The sequence below is a fragment of the Dipodomys merriami genome, unplaced genomic scaffold (genome assembly GCF_024711535.1).
Source record: "Dipodomys merriami isolate MVZ:Mamm:240054 unplaced genomic scaffold, mDipMer1.0.p SCAF_14, whole genome shotgun sequence".
Lineage (NCBI taxonomy): Eukaryota > Metazoa > Chordata > Mammalia > Rodentia > Heteromyidae > Dipodomys > Dipodomys merriami.
This window is the reverse complement of record NW_027202715.1, coordinates 24,605,990-24,628,087: the sequence shown is the minus strand read 5'-3', so window position 1 is coordinate 24,628,087 and position 22,098 is coordinate 24,605,990. Positions and strand designations below refer to the sequence as shown.

Here is a 22,098-nt window from a genome sequence, read left to right as displayed (position 1 = left end):
TATTAACTTTTAACTTGTGATTGGATAAAGACATCTCTTTGGAATTCTTTTTTCTGGTTATAAAGAGAGGCCATGTTAATTGGCTTGTTTTTGTTTGTGGTTATAAACTATTCCAAACCTTCTGGTTTGAATTGTGAATTATGATTATTTCATTTTAGTCCTTCACAACCCTCAAATTGAATTTAAGAAAAAGAAAAAAGACAAGCAGAAGTTTAATTTTAGGTCTTTCTAGCATTTGACCAATAACTATATCCCTTAGCCCTCTCTGCCTTTGTTGTAAATGTATACAGTGTCTCTTTATTTTTATAAATCTATTGAGCACATTCAACTTCCTAGAAAAACTATATTCTGGTATTTTGATTAATTGGCAATGAGGTCTCTTCCTTTGTAGTTTGCCCCATTTTTTCTTCGACATATGTTAGAGTACAGTCACCCCCAATGGAAGAGGCAGAGCAAGATAAAAACTTTGCTCATGAGTGAAAGAACCACTCAATCTGAGCAAGCAGATGCTTCTGGAGACTAGCCAGGATATTACCCACTGTAGCTTATGGAGTTTGGTTTGCTCAAGTGATTTACATCTGGCTATTTGGTGGTCCCCTAGCTATAGTGTTTCCAGGAAAAATAGATTGGAGAAGTGGTACTGAAGAAATCCTTATAAAAATGATGGCTGACATAGAGTAGCACCATCCAAAGTGTTGATTACCACCTCCTTCTCCTCCCACTAACGAAACAGGATCGTGATTTTTGTTTCTAAAAGAGGAGGTCACTGGTCCCTGCTGGAAAGATTAGGTTTTTGACTTTAAGTATTGGTTTTGACATCATCTTCATACATTCTCCTGAATCTAACCATAGTTTACTGGACAGGCAAAGCCTCTGGCTTAATTCGTAATTGTTGAGGCCAAAGATGATGTCATGTCGTTTTGAAAAGCTCCAGTTCCTGGAGTACTACCAGGAAAACAAAGTCATCTTCCTTGAATTCAGTCCACCCTCAAGGTGTCTTGAGAAAGAGGCTGTTTCTCAAGAACAGCCCAGGCAACATCATGCACAGGAAATAAATGCTTCCCTTGATTTCATGTTTCTTTGTGAGCCATTGGATGAACTTAAGTCCAAAATTTTCTGATTACTACTTCTTTACCTGTCCACCCCAAATGTCAGCATATGTCATCCCTATAGCCTTAAAGGTAGAGAAATGAAGATCTCCAAAGGTGTTGGATTCAAATAATGATTTTTCCATAAATGTTGTTAAACAATGGATTCTTTTCACCCAATAAACTTGTGGAAGGGACAATTTGCTTTTCTGGTCACCCCTCTTGTTTAATCAGCTAGGTTAGGGACTGTGGAGGCGTCGTTTTAGGCTACCTTTAAAACACCGCCTAGATTCTAGTGTCAGTTTGTTTACTCAACCATTGCCTTGATAAACAATGAAAACTTTGTGATCATCACTGGGTGGAGTACTTTTTACACAGCTCCTTAGCTGGTAACCTATGCTAGGGAAAAAGGTAAATTCCAAGTCCCTTCAAAGTAAGATAAAGAGTTTCAATATCCAGATGGGTTTATTTCACTTGCCTGTGTTTTTCAGCCCATTTTGTGTTGATCATGTAGGGGTATGCTTCCTTCAAGGGCATAAATATCACTTTCTTTTCATGATACCTTCAGAGCTCTACCTCCTCCTCTTCTTCCCACTTCAGTGCTTCTCTGTACACAGCAGGTTGTCCTACAAAAGGAAGTAGCAATAGATAATGCTATCACAGTCCTTATAATCCAAGTGAGGGCCTTGTAGGAGTTCTGGGGAAGCAACCTAAGAGAAATACTGTTAGCATGAATTCCACTATTTTTTCTTTCTTCTCTCCTTCCTTCCTTCCTTCCTTCCTTCCTTCCTACCTTCCTTCCTTCCTTCCTTCCTTCCTTCCTTCCTACCTTCCTTCCTTCCTTCCTACCTTCCTTCCTTCCTTCCTTCCTTCCTTCCTTCCTTCCTACCTTCCTTCCTTCCTTCCTACCTTCCTTCCTTCCTTCCTTCCTTCCTTTCTTCCTTCCTTTCTTTCTTTCTTTCTTTCTTTCTTTCTTTCTTTCTTTCTTTCTTTCTTCCTTTCTCTTTTTCACAGCACTGCTTGAAGTAGTGCTTGTGCTTGTTTACTGTATTTTTTGATTGGGGTCTTGCATTTCGTTAGAGATGGTCATTTTTCTTTTTGAAATACAAAAGTGGATTTTTCTTAGTGCCATTAAAAACCTATGATCATAAAGAAAAAAAATTAGGTTGAGGGCTGGGAAGGTGGCTCAGTGAGAGAGCACTTGCCTTGCATGCATGAGGCCCTGGGTTCGATTCCTCAGCACCACATAAGCAAAAAGAAAAAAGCTGGAAGTGGCGCTGTGGCTCAAGTGGTAGAGCACTAGCCTTGAGCTGAAGAGCTGAGGGACAGTGCCCAGGCCCAGAGTTGTGGCCCCACGACCGGACCCCCCCAAAAAAAACAAAAAACAAAAAATTAGGTTGAGTGTTGGATGCAGTGGCTTACATTTGTAATCTCTGATACTTGGAGAGTGAGGTCAAGAGGGTCAAGGATCAGGACAAAAAATTAACAAAATCTCATCTCAACCAATAAGCTATAAGGAATGAATCAATAGAAGAGTCTCAGTCCAGGCTGGTCCAGGGGAAAATAAAACACAAGACCCCCCAATCACCAAATAACTAAAGCTAAATCAGTTGGGGAATATGGCACAAGTGGTAGAATGCTTGCTTATCAAGTTCAAGGCCCTGAATCCAGTCTCAATACTGAAATAAAACAAATAAATAAATAGATCTGGAGATTAAAAATAAAAACTCCATGCTAAGAAGAGAGACCTGTATACTTGAAAGCACTCAGCAGTTAGGAAGAACATTTGATGACTCTCCAATTGAGGAAAATATCTCAAAATGGCCAGATTCAGTCAGATGATCCAGTGAAAGTTGCTGAACAGAAACACTTTCTGGAAGCAGCCCTATCTTCACTCTAGGTGAACCCTCACTGGCAAAAGCTCTATCAAAATGCCAGAACTTGCTAGCTGAGGTACTAACACAGATACTCAGCCAGCAGCACATGGTTTATTAACGCCCAGTGTTGCCAGTTACTGGCTTCTGGTTATCATGTTTTAGACCTAGAGCAAGGTACAGTTGTTTCATCAGATAAAAATGCATTATTTATTCTTTTTGTGTGCTTGTGTGCTAGTCCTGGGGCTTGAACTCAGGGCCTAGGCTTTGTCTCTGACCTTCTTTTTGCTTAAAGCTAGCACTTTACCGCTTGAGCCACAACTTCACTTCCAGCTTTTTTGGTAGTTTAGTGGAGATAAGAGTCTCACAGACTTTCCTGCCAGGCTGGCTTCCAACCACAATCCTTGGATTTCAGCTTCCTGTGTAGCTAGGATTACAGGCATGATCTCCTCTCATCCCCCTCTGCTGCATTATTTATTCTTAATGCATGTCTGTCATTTCTGCAACAGCAAGTGTTCCACAGAGCATCCCTCTTCTGGATGGCAGGTTGTGGGAGACTAGGTCCATTTTCACACAGATCAGCAATGGTCTTTCTTCATCTATGTATGTATATATTAAAGATACTGTACAGAGGGGTTACAGTTAAATGAGTAAGGTAATGGGTACATTTCCTATCAAGCATTGTTAAGCAGTGGTCTAATTTATCCATTACCTTTTTTATGCTGGGTACAATTTTGCTTTGTACCTGACCGTTGGTTTGCTTTTGGTGTTCTGTGGCTGAATGCTGGAGGACATGCTTGTGTGCTGGGCCTGTTTCCATTGTTATAATCCAGTTGTTGGTCCAGAACCTGAGAAATGAAATCTAGCCTGTCAATGTTTGGTGAATGAATGCATCAGTGGATGGACTTTGCTAGAATCAGGACTTCTCTAGGACTCCATAGTGAACACAGTATAGACCTTGTCGGCTAACCAGAGAGATGAATACTTGGATACAGGAGAGGAAGAAACCTCTAACTAAGCACATTGTTAACCCCACCCACCTGTTTCTATTCTTTCTTAACTCTTCCATACGTTTCTTTATAGGAAAGGGGGTTCAACACTAGAGGTGGAGAACTCACAGTAAAAGCCTTGATTCCCAAAGTCATTGCCTCACTTGAAGGAACAGGGCCCCAAAGACCTACCTGTGTTACCATCTTGCTACAGCATAGGCTATTTTTCATGTTGTTCTGATGTAGAAGTTGCTTTGATTCAGCAGAGGTCTTGTTTTGGTGTCCAAACACCATTGCATAGGTCTTGGTTTTGCTGCTCTTCTGCTGTGTGTATCAATTCAATCAGAATCTGATTGAGAGTCCAATAATGTGGACCTGTCTTACAAGTTCCAGGCTCCATAGAGACACAAAGATGACCAGAGTGATGGTTTTTTCTGAGTGACTTCTGGGACAGACACACTCTGTGGCTGTTCCCTGGCCCTGTGTGCTCCCCTGGGCTGCAATGTGTCATCTGACTGAGGGAAAGTAGAGTGTGGTGTAACGTAAACATTTAGGAAAGAATTGTGTTTCTCCTTCCTTGATAGATGGCTCTCAAATAGATCAGTCTGAGATTGTATCGTTTAAAGTTTGGATGGAGATTTAGTTTACAATATAATAACTATCCAAACAAGTATGTGAGTGTTTTGAAAAGGGTTTGAAACCAGTTGTTAGAATCTAAACCAAACCTGTAAATAAGCATGAATTTATTTCTGGTAATCCCTGCTAGTAGATATGAGAAGACAGCTGTGTCTAAAGAAAACCGTTGAAACCAATTGGTTCAAGACTTTCATGGGAATGGGAACCATTTTAGCATTATTTCCAAGTCCTACTTGGGCCTGCTGAACAGGGTTTATGAAAAGGAAGGGGTTCTTTTATTTCTTTTTAATGATAATGGAAAATGTCCATTTACCCTGTAATTTTTCATCCCCACATTTCCTCTTCTTAGATTATAATTGCAGAACTCCAGTGCAAGTTAAACTTCCACTACTTGCTGCCCTTATAGCCTCTTGGTGAACTCCACTGGCCAGCTCTGTGGATATTTTTCAAAAGAAACTTTCTGCCCTCATTGTATTAAGTGACACTGTTACCTTTATCACACCCTGTCCCCCACACATTCAGTAAGAGTTTTCCTTTCACCCTGTTTAGAAATGTTCACAATGATCTCATAACTTACATCCTGTCTTCCTAGTTCCAAGGAAACACTAGTCTTGCTTGTGTGTGATTAGTACATGGTTTGGTTTCCCCCAAAATAATCAATTACTAGATCTTGCATCTGATATTTTGTAGAATCTTAATTTATGTGCAAAAATAAAATTTAAGGAATAAACCAAGACCATAACACTCACTGAAGTATATTATCTGCTGTTTGGTTTTAGTTTCCCAACTCAATACTCTACATTGTTGAGCAAATTAGCTCTGGAATATGTTAGCTTTCATGGGATTTGATCACTATCTTACTTTCCTGACCTAAGTGCATAAAAATAAACAGCTTGTGACATACATAGTTTCTGATTTGGGTTTTGTTTTGGTGGTTAGAAAAATTGGCATTTAAAAAAATGTAGCTAGAGATGACTAAATTCCTAGCTGATTTAACATTTTCATTAATCTATGTGGTAATTTTAATTAGTGTTGTTAAAGTAGGCATTTGTTGTTTTTCTGAGTCTAAAATGAGAAGATACAAAAGCATGTTTGGCAAAGTCTTTTCGTTAACCTAGATACACAACCTCGGGCAGCCAATGTGAATTTTTATTTTCTTTAAGCTGTAAACTAAAATGTAGTTTAGCTGAAATGTGATTTTATTTTGATACTTAATCAGGTAACAGAAAGGAGAAGGTTCTGGGTGATGAGAATAAAATAAGCTACACAAATAGCCAGAGAGATGCCTAAGATGAAATGTACTGTGGGTGACAAAATATAGAGCCAAAAGTTGGATTCCATTTTTATTGTAAAGTGAGATCTCACTATATAAAACCATAATCTCCCCTTAAACTCATCTGGACCTGTGTGTTTCTGGGTTTCCAGAACAGACTGTTCCCTTCTGATTGCTGCATATGCACCAAAGCCTGGCACTGCAAATGTCTCATGATGCTAGATTGAATTTCTCATTGCCATTCTTTTTCAGATAACAGCCCGCCGTCAGTGGAAACATATTTATGACGAATTGGGGGGTAACCCTGGTAGCACCAGTGCCGCCACCTGTACCCGGAGACATTATGAAAGGTAAGAAGAAATTCCTTCTTGGAAAGCCTTAATTATTTAAGAGGATGTTAATTGGAAGATGAGGCAGAGGAAGCCTAAAGGACCTTTTAGGAAACAGAAAATATCCCTCTGATATTTTACTTGATACATTGCTTTGTGAATTTTTTTAAGACAATATGGCCTTTTGTAGTTACAGGGAATAAAATTACGTGTTCTTAGAATGAGCATAAGACACATCTAGGGAGCTGACAAATAGACTGGTTCACTCGCTAGTCTGAGAGTATGGAATTTATTGGTGGTTCTTATAGTCACTAGCATTCATTCCAGCTTCAGTCTGGACCCAGGACACCCATCTACCCATCTTCCCATCTTATACATACAAGCACATCTCAGGTTATACAGCTTAAAGTCCAATTAGAGTTTTATCTATGCTGAATTTAATCCAGAGCCTCAAGAATATGGTTATTCAACAAAAGTTAGGGTGCTTTTGTAGAAATAATCAGAATAAATTGTAATGGGTTTAGAACATCATAAAAAATTCCCACAAAGTATTTCCCAGAGATTATCTTGGCAATATTATGGTCCAGAACGATTTTTAAAAATTGATAATAGATGTTCAATTTACTGCTCTTTATAAGTATTGTTTTTCAATATGAAGCATCATTTTTTAAAATATGACATAGTTTGCTGAGTATCTAATACAAAGGCCCATACATTCTCACACTGCTGCTGGTATCCTTGTACAGTGTCCTCTCAGGGGAATGTTCTGTAAATAATGCCGAAGTATACGATAGGCTGCTTGGTTTTGAGTCAAGCCTTTAATCAAAACACTTTCACTACAAGTATTGTCTGCAAAGTTGCTTTAATTAGAGAGTGAACATTTCTTTCTTCCTTTCCCTGAGCCACTGAGCTGATAGGACCTGATAACGAACAAACACTGAAAAGGGAATGCATCTCACCTGTTAGGTAGCTCACCTAGTTAAATGGATAAGTGCATTAATGAGAGGAATTTCACAAAACATCTCATTGTGTTAAAATAAACAGATAAGGTTAGGAATGGAGATGACTGAATCTATCGTGTGTATGTGTGTGTGTCATTGTGTAAATTCCACTCAAGAATTTTGTGAATAAAATAGTCCCAGTCTTAAAGGAAAGGCCAACATACATTCTTTTGAAGGTGATAGATTTTGTTTCGTAGTCTCCCTCTTTCTGGAAAAAAAAGTTTACCAAAAACCTTGAATCAGTAATTGAAAAATTTTAATAGAGATACCACAAACAAATGTTTAGTAACTACTAAACATTATTAGAAGATTATAAAAATCCTTCCCAGTTTCTTAGGATCATCTAGATATTTCACAAGATTTGGGCTTCAAAAAGTGGATTATTTTTCAAAATCTAGCATTTTGTTTGTTCAGTATATTTAGTCAGGGGACAATGAGTAAAATGGAAATGACAAGATATATTTAACAAAAAAAAATTTACTATAGGGAATCAGCTGTTGGTGTAATGTACCTCATCCACCTGTAGGTAAAAATTACAAGTTGCCCCAGGATGAAAATGGAGAGAAGTGGTTAGGGTATGACCACCTAGAAGCTGGAAGATTGTCCTTTACCAAACCGGAACTAAGCACTTAACTTTTAGGAGCTGAGAGGAGGAGCTGTAAGGACTTGGTTTTACTGAGGTGGGGAGTTCTCGCTGGATACTGCTCGGTCTCAGAGGACTGGTTTTGCTGTCACTAAAAGAGGGACCAGCTGCTGTGCTCCATGATTGTTGGATTGGCACTGATAGGAACAGTAAGGGTGAGGTCCCTTCTTCCTTCACTCTGAATTCAGAACCTCATCAGAAAGACAACTGAATAAGATGACATGTCATTAAAGAGTCCATCTTCTCCCATCACAAAACTTAGTCCCCTTTACCAGCAATAGCCATAGTAGTATAGAGCCTACAAAAGTCAGATTGGAGCACAGCTGCCCCAGGGTAATTTGTAAGTCTTTAGCATTTTTCCCTTTGCCATCTAGATCATTATCACCTTCTGATTAGAAGCAAGGGGTGCTGTGCAATTCATAATAATTAATTACCAAAAATATGAGGATCGCTGATTTACTTTTAAGACTATAGTTACAATCATGTCATTCTTGATCTTTGAGGAATCACCCATAATCCCATGAGTGGTAGGGAGAAGTGGCTGGGAGTCACTGTTCTGGACAACTTCCTTTTAATTGATTCTCCTAGAGAAAGGCAGAGAACACTGAGTTCCATCCAGGGCTTTTGACCAAAGAAGAGGCTGAACTTGTGACTCCAAAGACTTGATTATGGCAGATTTCATTCATTCTTTTTTTTTTTTTTTTGGTCGGTCATAAGGCCTGAACTCTGGGCCTGGGCATTGGCCCTCAGCTCTTCAGCTCAAAGCTATTACTTGAGCCACAGCTCCACTTCTGGCTTTTTCTGCTTACGTGGTGCTGAGGAATTGAACCCAGGGCCCCATGCATGCAAGGCAAGCACGCTACCACTGAGCAACCTTCCCAGCCCATTTTATTCATTCTTGTTAGTCACTGTCTTCACAAACACAGATCACACAGAGGTGACTTAGCTTAGTGAAAGACCATCATTTTCAAGAAGGCTTGAAAGGTGGGGATCAGAACTTTGTGGGCAAGTAACTCTGGAAATGCTTTTGGAAATTTGTAAAGCCATCCAAAACCAGATCAGAATGGCGTCTTGCTCTTTTTGGTTGAATAGAAAGTCTCATTCCTTTTGCTAGTTCCCCCTCCACCTTTGCTTTCCTAAAAGCTGAACAACAACAACAACAAAAAAGAGTGATCTACTGTGCATTATCCACTGATGTATTTTTTTTATGCAGTGTGGTTCACAATTCCAGTAAATGTTTTCATTTTACTACAAGAAAAAAAAAAGCCAGTTCCTCAGTAAAATGTTACTTGTATATTAGTTGAGCACTTTGGGTTTATTAATGAGTGTAATAATGAAAGTGCGGGCTGTTGAAAAGAATCAATGGCTGTTTTTATTTAAGGCATAGCAGAAATGGTACAATGCCTATGAATGCATCTTTGTCGATGAAGGCCCGACTCGTCCAAACTTGCCTCTGATTGGTTTAAATCAAATAGGTCCAAGCACTTCATAAAAATGTCTTTGTCAGCCTGGTTTTGCTTCCAAACCTATTCATCTCTGTCAGTTTTTAATATTAGTACCAGGCTCCTGGCCATAGTCCATTAGTACTGTACTTAATTGCTCATGTTACAGATGATTACCAATATAAAAAGCATTAATGTTTTCCCATCGCAAGGCTGTTGCTACATAGATGTCTGAAACTCAGCAAAGCTTATAAAATGTTATTCTGGTCATTTGCTTGGGATTTAAAGATAAAGTTACTATAGATTATAATGCAAACAAAAATGCTTATATCTTCCTGGACTGTCCTAGTAGAACATTTTCTCTTCTTGTCCAACTCTTTGCTTAAAATGCTCAAATCAATTTCTTTTATCAGTAAAGGAACAAAAAAAGCAAAATGGCTGCTTTTATGAAATTCTCTTAGCTTAATTTTCTGGAATAATAATTCATTTTAAAGGCTTTGTTTCACATGCACATTTCTTTTTTCTTAAAAAAAATGTTTTGAAGCACAAGTAAAGGGGGGGGGAGGACCTTTATACAGAATACCAGATTACTGGTTTTAATTTTCCCGAATAAATTAAATGGTCTGTTTCTGTGGAGCCCATGAAGTTGTTATTAAGGATTTTAAAAGGAGCATTAAGGCAAAAAAAAAAGTACTTTGTGATGTGCTTTTCTGAGAATGTAGAAAATCAAAATCATAAACAAATGTATTTCTTTGTGAGGGAAATGAGCAATTACACTTCATCTTTTTGCATACATAATGCCCACTTTCAAATTCTAACCTTCTGCTTTCCTAGTAAGAAAGCAGCGCCCCTTGAACAAGATTGTATGGTTCAGGCAGCTTCCTTCACAGTGATTTGGGGTGAGCTATACCAGGCCAGATGCACTTGGGCAGAAATAAAAAGCTAGAGGGTCTTCCTTGTAGCCTTCTCTTCTTTTTTTGCTAAAGGTGATAGGCAAGATAGGGAGGGGGGGCTTCATATTCTGACTAAATAAGTATGTGCTGAAAATGAAGGCCAAAGATTAATCAGATTCTAAAGACTACTCAGCTAATCATACTAAGGCAAAAGGCCAAGGTCTAGTCAAAGTGACTTACAGTTCTGTTCAAGTCCAGGGCACAATTCCATGTATTCTTGCTCATTTGCTGATTTTGACATGAGTGAGTTGGTGGGGGGAAATATGTTTCAATGGCTTGAACTCAAGGCCTATGTGTTCTTCGGTAGCTTTTTTTCGCACAAGGTTCACCCTACCAATTGAGCCACAATCTTCTTCTGACTTTGTGGTAGTAATTGGAGATAAGTCTCACAAACTTTCCTGTCTGTGCTGTTTTCACACCACAATCTTTGGATCTCAGCCTCCGGAGTAGCTAGGATTATAGGCATGAGTCACTGGCACCCAGCTCATTTTGATACTCTTGGAGCTAATAAATGCATGATTGAGAAATTCACAGGCAATATCTTGTAATGTTATATTTGAGAGATCCCTTAACACCCCTCTTCAGACCAGCACAAATCAAATGAGGTTTCCTGACCTGCCCATGAACTATTTTCTACTAGCCTATGAAGTACTTAATAAGCACAACAATTACAAGTAAGCTTTGATACCCTTACATGGAATTTACCAGACTTGTTTTATGTCCACTGAATCTAGTAAGAAATACGGGATCACATTTTGTATGCCTCTTTTTTTAATTCCATTTTTCTAGTAACTCATTTTGATGATATTTTACAATATATATGTATATATATAAATAAAGAGTGTTGCTCACTGATATATATCATATATATGGTTATAACTCTAGTTATATAATATATGATATATCATATATATGACATATATGTACATGATAGATAGATAGATAGATAGATAGATAGATAGATAGATAGATAGATAGATATCAGTGAGCAACAGTTAGGAAATATATGTCAATTAGTCCTTCAGTCAGGCCCTTAGTGGGTTGCTGCTTTACATGGTAGGCACAAAGTCAGGTGTTTATCAGGGCAGAAGACATAGGTAGAAGCAAGGTAGAAGAGTGGAGACTAGTCCACTTAGCCCTGGCTAGAGCAGCCCAGTGTGACCTGATAACACTGTTGCTGTCATCAGATACAAACTCTGTGGTTCTTGATCTTCCAGATCCTCAAGATTTCTTTTACATGATACCACCTAGCTTTACACATATTGCCTCCCATATTCCTGAAAATATTTTTCATATGTGAAACCAACCAGGTCCATCTATGGCTTACAGCCTATCAGATTCCCTGATGACTATGCTTGACACAAGGCTGCCCACTCTCTGCTTATTGTGGGAGATCTTAGAAGGAACATCCACTGTCCAAGGCTCTCTTCCACCAAGCCCTTCTACGTGCTTCTGTGGCTGCCTATTGGCCCCACCTTGCCTTTGGAGGATGACTTAAGTGTTTGTCTTTCAGATGCTTCCAGATGCTTGGCAAAGCTTCTCTCTCACTCCAAGTCTTCCTATTCCATTCAGCCAAGCCTCAGAGCACAATTTATGGGCCTTTCTCAGCTTGGCTTGCCTCTACTTTGTGTCACTCAGAATACCCAGAGCTACTTGGAATGTAACATAGTACTTCTCTAAATGGGGGCAGCATCATTCTCTCAACATAGGCTAAGATTGTATTGAAATTGGTGAGGAAGCCTTCTCCCCAAGGCCTGTTCCTTTTACTTGGGAATAATAGATTAGCCACTCAATTTTCCTTCACTACTATCGTTTTTGAGCATCTACTTCATGCAAAGCACTCTTAGGGGTGACAGCAAAGTAGTTAGAACAGGACTTGAGGACACTGAGAGATGCCTGTGCTACCAACATCATGGCAAAGATTGCTAGAAAAACCAATGCTGCTTCCTTTCAGACCAGGTTCAGCCTCAAATTCTTTCTCTACCTGGCAGCCCCAGGGAGCCAACTCTCCCCCCCCCCATTAGAGCTGGAAAACAAAGACAACTATGACTCCTAGTTTATCTAACTTATCAGATATGACACATAGGCCCTACACACATGGAAGAGAGGTAAATAGTTAAGGTTATTAAAAGTAGCTTGTAATTGATAGAAGTAACAGGTTCAACAGAGATCAAAGAAGGAAGAGAGACTTCCCATCTGAAATGGGAAGAATCTCCCTGGAGGATCTAGAATTTGAACTGGATCTTAAAGAGGTTAGAACTTGGGGCTGGGAAGGTGGCTCAGTGGTAGAGTGCTTGCCTTGCATGCAGGAAGCCCTGGGTTCGATTCCTCAGCACCACATAAGCAGAAAAAGCCAGAAGTGGTGCTGTGGCTCAAGTGGTAAAGTGCTAGCCTTGAGCTGAAGAGCTGAGGGCCAGTGCCCAGGCCCAGAGTTCAGGCCCCCAAACCACCACCACCAACAACAACAAAGAGGTTAGAAAATAGGTTGACATCATTCATTCCCAAAAAATAAAAATAAAAATTGCTGATCGCATTAAAGAACAATAAAGACCATGCATCCCAGATCAAGGACCATATGGTGTTACTTTTCTTGAAATTTCTCTAGGAGCCTCAGTGCATCACAGTGAGCATGCCAGGAAATAAGACCTGAATGAGCTAAATTCAGTGAGCTAAACAGAAAGAGCAATCCCCTCTAAGGTGGTAGGGACTGTTTAGCTTCCGAAGGTGAAATTTCCAAATCGTTAAAATACCAAAGGCAGATGTTGCTTCCTCTCCCACTGCCCAGTTCCCCTCCTGAGGTCCCATGGGTGGACTACGTCCATCCGTTGCATCTCCTTTCCAAACACTGTCTTGTTGGTAGGGTCAACTCTCTTGTTTCTCCCTCTTGTACCCAGTCACCAGACACTCTTTCTCTTTCCCCAAATCCACAGAAGTCCTGCTGGCTTTTGGTAAAAAGCCAGGGTACCAGATAAAATTTGCTCAGTTTGGAAAGTGTTCACTGCATCCCACCAAGCTTGTGCTGCTGAACTTGGTCCTGGAAGCCCCCCTGGCCACCAGCATACTCCTTAGCCTCTGTAAAGCACCCCCCCCCCCGCCACCTCCAGGGTGAGCAAGCACATTCATACACAAGGGCTTCACACACTATCAGTGCACATGCCTCAAATGCTCTGATAACTTTCCAATGCCCCAATATTTCCAGAAACTTGGAAAAAGGAAAACAAAGCTCTAGCCAGGCCCTGGAGTAGAAAAACTGGTTTCTGTTTTGTTTTTTTTTTTTTTTTTAAAGCAAAACCACTTTATTTAAAAATTCTTAAATTTGCCTCTAAATGCAACATGTAATTAATAGAAGTTGGAGTTTACACTGTTGAGTGTAAAAACACCCTCAAGGCACAAACTAATCAAGTATGTCTGTCATGCTGTAAACTACAGCAAGTTCTTTGTTTGACCCTCCTAAAAAAAAAAAATGCTTGCCAAACAGCAGTTTTTTGCTTGTCAAGGTCCTTTTATTGTCCTGTATTTATCCCCACCCCCACCTCCCCCTACCCCTTTGGGGCTCACTATAACTATTTAAGAAACTTTACAGGTCCCCGTATTTGATTGATAGTTTACATCAAGCATGGAGTTAAATTTGAGAGTACAGTGAGGTATCATAGCCCTTTTTCTTTGTGATAAATAACAAGAGGTTTCTTACGTATGATTTTCTGTCCTCGGGGCTTTATCATTAAGATTAAATAACTACTCTCAAGCATACCACTGCACAAACATCTTTTCAATTATGTGAGTAACAGATGCCTCCACAAAGGAGCTATTGAAAATTCAGAAAGCATGTTTCCAAAAAAGAAAGGCAGGGGAAAAAAAAAGGATCAGATGACAGAAGAATGTAATTGTTTACCATTAAAATATATCTTTAACTCATCCACTGCAAACCCTCTTGGAACATTTTGTTTTTGTACATGTTCTTACAAAGTTTGGCTAAAGTCATAAATGTTGTGGGAAGTTGGTGAGCACTTCAGAAGCTTTGGAACCAGTGGTTTCTAACATGCATAGATTCTAACTTAAGTGCAATAGCTGTTGGCCTTTTTTTCCCCCCCTTACATATAGACATGCCTGCCTTCATCTGTGTGGCCCACAGCCCATTGAAAACACTATAGTTCTGTTTGTTTATAATTTTTGAAATAATGTTCATCTGCTCTTGAAATGGATCCATGTGACTCCATTATGAGTTAGGATTTTCTCATTGAGAAGAATAAATTGCTGCCATGTTTTGCTGGCTGGCCCTGTGGAGGACTAGGTGCTGTTTATGGTTTGTTTTCTCTGTCATGAGCACGTATTTTAATCCTTAGAGTATACACTCAGCTTCTTTAAGCCCATTCCAGCTGTCTCCAATGTGGTCTTCATTTGAAAGGCCAGAGAATCACATCATTCTACACACCCTTGGAAATGGAAGGGAGACACCACTGAAGCAAAGCCAATGAAGAAGTCTGTTAGGGGGATCATGGGAAACTCACATGTGGCATGATGAACCCCTAGATGGATTTCATGCAGGATCTAATTCTTGAGCAGCTCTTACCATTGCAATATTAAGCAGGGTTTGATACAACTAGATCTCACCTCTTGAAGAGTTGCAGCATGGTGATTGAGGAAGATTATAAGATAGGTCATGTGCACAGTCCTCACGCCATGCTGCTGCTTCTGATGTAGTGATCTCTTTGTAGAGTGACCACCAATATTTCATGGGTCTACTGCCTGTGAGAGATGGAGAGCATTCAAACTGATCTCTTAGACAATTCCTTGGGAGCTGCAAATTCCCCAACCTGAAGTGAGGTGATCATTAGTATTTTCCCTATGTTAATATTTCTCAGATAATATATGATGCTAAACAGTTGTGTGCTGAGCTGAAAAGCAGCTTGGAATAGAAGAGGCTGGAAGAGGTGTGCTTGAACTCAAACTTGGGGACTTCATAGCTGTAGTCAATTGTCTAGTCACTTAATCATTTAGCTCTGAAAGTTAATTTTATCATCCATAAAATAATATAGTAATATAAATGTGTTTTATTTATTTATTTATTTTTGTCGGCCATGGGGCTTGAACTCCGGGCTTGGGTGCTATCCCTCAGCTCTTCAGCTCAAGGCAAGTGCTCTACCATTTGAGCCACAGCGCCACTTCGGTTTTCTAGTGGTTTATTGGAGATTAGAGTCTTATGGACTTTCCTGCCCGGGCTGGTTTTGAACCGTGATCCTCAGATCTCAGCCTCCTGAGTAGCTAGGATTAAAGGCATAAGCCACCAGCACCCGGCTAATATAGTAATATATTTTTAAAATAAAGTTTCTAGCCCCTCACTCACCTTTGACTCTTTTCTAAAACCCTATAGTCCATGTAACTCCAGTTTAGGGGAAGTCATCCTTGAGCTACCTCTCCCAAGCCACCAATCTTGCTGAGTCCCAGCATATTATACCTTTCTCTTCACTTAGGATCATAGTAATTCCAAGATCATGGAAGGAGATGTCAGAATTCTTATCACTGGACCTACGAAAAAACTCTTTTTTCTCTCCAGTTCCAAAAGGAGTAGGTGGGGGTTATTGAACTTCTCAAAAGTTTTCTTCATGTGTGGGGGATGTTTTTGGTAGTGGTGACACTGGAGTATGAAATCAAGGCCTCATACTTAATACTATTTGAGCCATGCCCCTGCCTTTTCCTGCTTTAGCTACTTTTCAGAAGGGGTCTCATGGTTTTTCCCCTGAGGCAGGGCTCAGAGCATCACCTTCCTGGTTACATGTCCACATAGCTGGGATTGTAGACATGAGTCATTCAACAACCCTTCTCATTCAACTTCTCCTGTCATTACAGTAGGTAACAGAGCCCCTTGGTAAACAGATCATTTTCCCAGGGAAGAGAGTTTTCTGACAAGTGCTTATTTTTTGGTTCTTGATAATAACGGACCCTGTACCCTTACGGTATGTTGGCACAGAATACAAATGATTCATACTTCTTTTTTTAAAAAAAAACAAACAGTGTGGAGGGAGGGTAAAGTCAAAGTTGGGGATGATGAATGGAAGGAGGAAGGATGGACAAATACAGTCATAATATTCAGTGACTATATGTGAAAATGGAAGCAGGAAAATTGAGGGGATGGGTAGAGTTGGGAGAGATGGGGGGTTGAAATGATAAAAGGAGTGACATCGATCACGATGCATAATACTCTGAAACTGACATCTGATATATTGAATTGAAACCCCTTTGTACAACTACTTCATTTTTTTAAAAATTAAAGTAAAAATAAGGATTCACACAGACCCAGGCTGTACTCTCCTGACATTTTCTTGGCTCAGATGGCTCTTGCCATGCATATCAGTATTTCTCTTACTCCATGATTTGAAGCTGAGTCCAAACTCAGAACTTTCATTTCCCATCCTACTCCTTTAAACAGTGACACTTGAGGCCTCTTTGGCAGCTTTCTTGGTGTCTGATATTTCACTTCTCACATTCCACACATTATTTTTCTTTTCCACTAAAGTTTATATCATAAAATGGAGGGCATTAGGAGGGACCCATCTCCCTGTCCAATGGAACCTGGCATATAAAAAGAACAGGAACAAAGCAACCCAATTGCTATTGTGTTCCAGTGTTGGACCTACTGAGGAAACATTCTGGTCTCTCCACACATTGACATTATTCATTGGTGTATTTGGCTTTTGATTGGGTACCCTACTACCCAAACGTTCTTCTACCATTTTTTATAGTCGTGGTCTAGCACCTTGAGAGGTGAGCACTATGTGAGATTGGAAAGTTTTTGTACTTCATCTTCAGGAAGGAAAAATATACCTTCTATTGGCTCCATATTTGGCGAAAGATTGCTTCCCACACTTCACAGTGAAGTTATATTTTCAATTTCTGGCTGTGAAGGAAAATGTCTGGCCAAGCCTTAGAATTTATCAACTCTGGAATCAACTCAGAGATGTAATGAGTCCATTTGGGATCAGATCAGGTCCGAAGCCCCAGTGGAACCAAAATGTCATTTATTTTCTACACACACACACACACACACACACACACACACACACACACACACACACACACACAAACACACACAAACACACACACACACACCTCTAATAGTGTAAGAGTAGTAGTAGCATTTTTGACCTACCATGTATATCAATTTCCCTTTGCCATTGAAATATTCTGCTGCAATGAAACCATCAAAATATCCAAATCTGGAATTTTTCACTGGTTTAAAGTGCCATAAAAGTACCTATAAAGTAATTGAGGTAAACTCGTGATTCAAGTACAACCCTAAAGATTTCTTACTTCTTTTTTTCCTTTCTGAATTGAATTGGTTCCAGACATTATTATAATATCATTTTTCAGAGCTCTATAAATAGATGGATCCTCATTTCTCCGCTTAAGCACTGTTTGCTAAATGTTTTGGCCCAAAAGTTCAGTCATTCCATGCAAGCATTAATCAATACAGGAGACATTAGTGGTTATTCACTCATATGAGATTTGACATAATTTTTCCTCAGCTTATAGGGAAGGATAGGGAGTGGTACCTAAAAAAGATGAAGGGTCTTTTCTTCTTTTGTATAAGATGCAAATGATAAAAACATGTATGATATACATTTCTCTAATGTTAGCCTGCTGCTTTGTGTTGAGAAAGAGAGGCAAAGCCCTGGAGGATTTTAGACTTTGTAAATATAAAATTATCTGCCTTGGTGTTTAAAAAAATAATAAAAGGGAGAAAGAGTTGGCAGGTTTCCAGATTACTTACATTACTGTAATAGATTTGCTGACCTCTGACTTGTGCTGTAGAGAAATGTATTGAATTTTTTATAATATCAGATGAGGCAGATCTAAAAAGCTAGTATACCGAGCACCATTATTTAACTTGAGATTTAGCAAAGCTGAAATCTTTTCAAACCAGCAATTTCATATATGATGATAATTTACCAGCTCAAACACTAATAAATCAAGGGTTATAATGCCATTGATTGGTTAATTTTAACTTGGGTTGATTTTTAAGTCTTCTTTATTTAAAAAGGAGGAGAAGAATGAGAAGGAGAAAAAAAATCTTGCTTTTCACAGTGACTGAATTTAATAAGAATCTCCGTGATAGCAAAAGGCTCCCCTACTGTTTCTGCTTTGGGGTGGAAAATGTTATTCTTGTATTATTCCAAGGGAAAAATAAAATCTCATGCTGCTACAAATCTTGTGCCTATGAAAAGATGTTATTTTTTAATACATGATGGCTTACCTATTTCAGATCCATTTAATGGCATCATAAATAAGCATTTTGCTAATCTGAAATGTGAAATCTGGATAATAATAAAGACCCATTTATCTACCCAGCTTTCACTTGCTCAGACTAGATGTAAATCAGGAGAGGAGGGAAAAAAACACTCTCTAGATTTCCTAATAAATATATTGCTTAGCTTGTTCAATACTTCCAGCCTAATACCTAATACCCAGCCTGCATTCCCAAGACATGCAAGCTCTCCAGTGTAATGACTTCTTTGGAAGCTGGGTGCATTTTTTGTTTTTTATCTATACAATTTAGAAACTGATTAAATCTTTGTGGTATTACAAATATTTGAAGAATCATCATTCATGAGGCATATGCATATTGCATTATACTGGATTCTTGATTGAATTCAAGCCTACACAGCATCCTGCATTAGGCAATGCTGACCTTTTATTGGCTAATGGTACTATGTGTACATGGAATGTTGAAATGTTCAGAAACCTTTCATAGCTTTCGTCCTCTTGTACTGTAAAAAATTCTAATAATCAAATGATAAGATCATATCCTGTGGGGTAATTGTGTTGTACCATGACAGGATAACTGAAAAAAACATTCAGTGAAAATTATACCAAACGGAAATCGCTCTATGAAACAGTGATTGTTTGTGTGCTGTGCAAAACCCAGCCCCGTTCTTCAGGGCTTAGCTGGTCATATTTCTACTTGTTTCCTTTTAACTGCTGCCTTTCTTGTTTTATTTTGGGAGCCTTTTTTCCCTGAGCCACTATAATTATCTTTCAATGATTTAGCAGGGGAAGAAAAACATTAAGTTGACCTTTAAACTAGCATATTCTCTCTCTCTCTCCCTCCCTCCCTCCCTCCCTCTCTGCCTCCCTTCCTCCCTCTCTCTTTCTCCCTTTCTCTCTCTCCTTCTGCAAGCCTTGAACAAGCAGAGCTAGTGTTGGGATTCAGTTTTACCTTAGTCATGCCTCTTTCCAGATACAAGAAACATTTAATTCCAGATTTCCTGCTTCTGGCTTTAGGCCTTTGACCAGCAAACTGAAATGTATTTTTTTTCTTTACTGCTGTCAGCCTGCCAGCTGCTGAGCTGAGCGAAACGAAGGGGAAAAAAAATAGTAAAGAAAACTAAAATGATCCAAAACAAAAATGTTGCTCTGCCTCATGAACTTGCAAAATTGTAATATAAAATTAAAGACTCCTTGGTCATCATCTGGAGAGCTGGGTTGGCCCAATACAATCAGAGCCTGTCAGGGGGCCTCTAGGGTTCTCTACTTTTTCCCTCCTACCCCTCCCTACACTCTATTTCGTTCTTCCCCAGAATGCAGGTTCCCTCAATTAGAGAATGGAGGTGGGGGAAGGGTGGGAAGGGTGGTGTCCACAAATGGTAACTGTTGGAATACCCAGGCTTCTGAGCTCCTTGGGTTTCTATGACAACAAAACAAAAGTAAAACAAACCTATCTGCCCAACAATAAAATATGTTTTCATTAAATTCAATTTAAACTATTTTTCCAGTTTTCAAATATTCAATGCATTTTGCTCCTGGACAAAAAAAAAAAAAGAACCTGTCCCTGCCAATATTAGAAGGAATAAAGTCCTTGGCAGAATAAGGCAGAGAGAAAAAGAATTAGAGGAAAAAGAATTGGGGAGAAGGTCAGGGACTGTACAGATGAGACAGAGTCAATTCAAGTATGAACAAGATTGCTTTTTCCTCTCTTCTGCTTAGTTATGCTTTTTATTATATAAACATTAACTGCAATATTACAGTGGGAAGCAGGTATCTGGCAGCCATATATTATTTTAGTGTGTCTGCATAGAGAGAGCAGTTTCCAGTTTGAGCAGCTGTAACATGTTTAAACTCAGTTTGTAATGGGATCTGAAGATAACTATTCCCCATGGGCTGTGTTGATCTTCATGGCTGGCCCACTGCCAGTTATGAGGCTCCAAAGTATTATTCATGACTCCATGTCCGAGCATGCTCAGTAAATGGATTTTGTTTCTAATATACTATAAATTTGGATTTGATTTTCCCACAGTTTACTTGATATGTTATCAAACAATGAAATATTTAGGTTTGCTTCCAAACCTGAACAGTTGTATGTGTTTAGGTAGCTGAGATCCAGAATATGTAAGTTAGAAATCCATTTTAAAATAGCTAACAACTATTCTAAATTTAGGAAAGTTTTTGCCTGGGTTTAAAATATAAATAAATAAAAACTAGGATTCCCAATATTTAAACAGCTTTCTTGTTGTCTATAAGCCAAGTACATTTTCTTCATTGAGTCAACTTGTCTTATTTAAAACAAATTATGTTGCTGTATTAAAGTTCATATTTTAAAGGCTGAGTCTTGTATTAATCCCACAGTGAGTCATTAATCATACCAAATGCATTATAAAAACTTTAATCACTGAAGTTGAAACTGAGATTGTAATGCAATCCGTGCCTTTTAATTACATCAGCTCTTTTTCCCGTTCAGATCAAGAGCTGGTCGCAAAGGGAAAACAGATTAAAACCAGAGCTGTTTGATGTTTCTCTTTTTAGAGCAATTTTATGCACTTTGTTTAAAAAGTTATGTAATTAAAATGCTTGAATTTTTCAGCCCTCTGATTTTTGTGGCTTCAGTGATTGGTCTGCTTCCTTTTTGCTGGGACCCTCTTTTATTTGGTACCCCCTAAACAGACCTCGCAGGGCTGGCATAAACTCCTTTTAATTGTGGCCATCTTGGCCACACCCGGCTTGTCTCTACTTGACCTTCTAATCTCAGGTGTTGGGTCTATATTTCAAGCTAAATAAAAATTAAAAATTTGAAGGTAGGCATAATAGATTGCAAATTCGAGCTCTGAGTGATGTAACCCTTGGGCAGATTATTTAACTATTTCAGTTATAAAGATAATAATAATAATAATATTCCATAGAGATTTGATGGAGATTGTGCAAATGTTCTACATAATATACGTGGGCCTGTACTAGTCTCTCCCAGAATACAATCTTTGAGTATGTGATCCACTGCTGAGTCCTGGTGCTTAGAGCACTTCTTGTCACATAGTAGGTGATTGATAAATAATGATTTGATTGTTGAGATGCTGTTGGCATTTGGCCATGGGCTGTGATGATGCTTCTATTACTGCCCTTAGTATACAGATCCACAAAACCAAAAAGAAGTCTGTCTTGCTGAGAAATATTTAAGAGATCAAATCCTGCCAAACTGTACAACTTTCTAGAATGCATCCATATGACAGAGTCACTCAACAAGTTAATCATACTATATAGCCTCTCTCACCTCTACTTTTCCTTTCTGGTGCTTCAGTTACCCAGGCCACAGTTGAAAAATATTATGTTAGGTCATTCAAGAAAGGAGGGCCTCGTCTATATAACTTTTACTTTTGTGTTTAGCTACAATTGTTGTATTTTATTATTAGTTATGGTTGTTAATCTCTTAGTATGTCTGATTCATAAATTAAATGATTTCAGGCCTACACTGTGGGACTTGGTACACATCCCCTGAAGATACAAAGAACTGTTCTACTGCAAAAAAATAAAGCAAAGTTTCAGTGTTGATGTTCCTGAACTGGTCAACTGATTTGTCATCTGTTCTGTTCTTCATTTAGATTAAT

The 22,098-nt window shown here is 38.9% G+C and overlaps 1 protein-coding gene across 4 annotated transcripts in view; it reads left to right on the top strand.

The window, feature by feature from the left end:
- Arid5b (AT-rich interaction domain 5B) overlaps positions 1 to 22,098 on the top strand; it is a 185,044-nt gene that overhangs the window by 152,314 nt on the left and 10,632 nt on the right. For all 4 annotated transcript variants that reach the window (XM_070021028.1, XM_070021026.1, XM_070021025.1 and 1 more), the window contains 2 exons: positions 6,113 to 6,210; positions 22,093 to 22,098. The exon at positions 22,093 to 22,098 is cut by the window's right edge and continues 193 nt beyond it. In XM_070021028.1, the coding sequence (XP_069877129.1) occupies positions 6,113 to 6,210; positions 22,093 to 22,098 (104 nt within the window). The remainder of the gene's footprint in view (positions 1 to 6,112; positions 6,211 to 22,092) is intronic.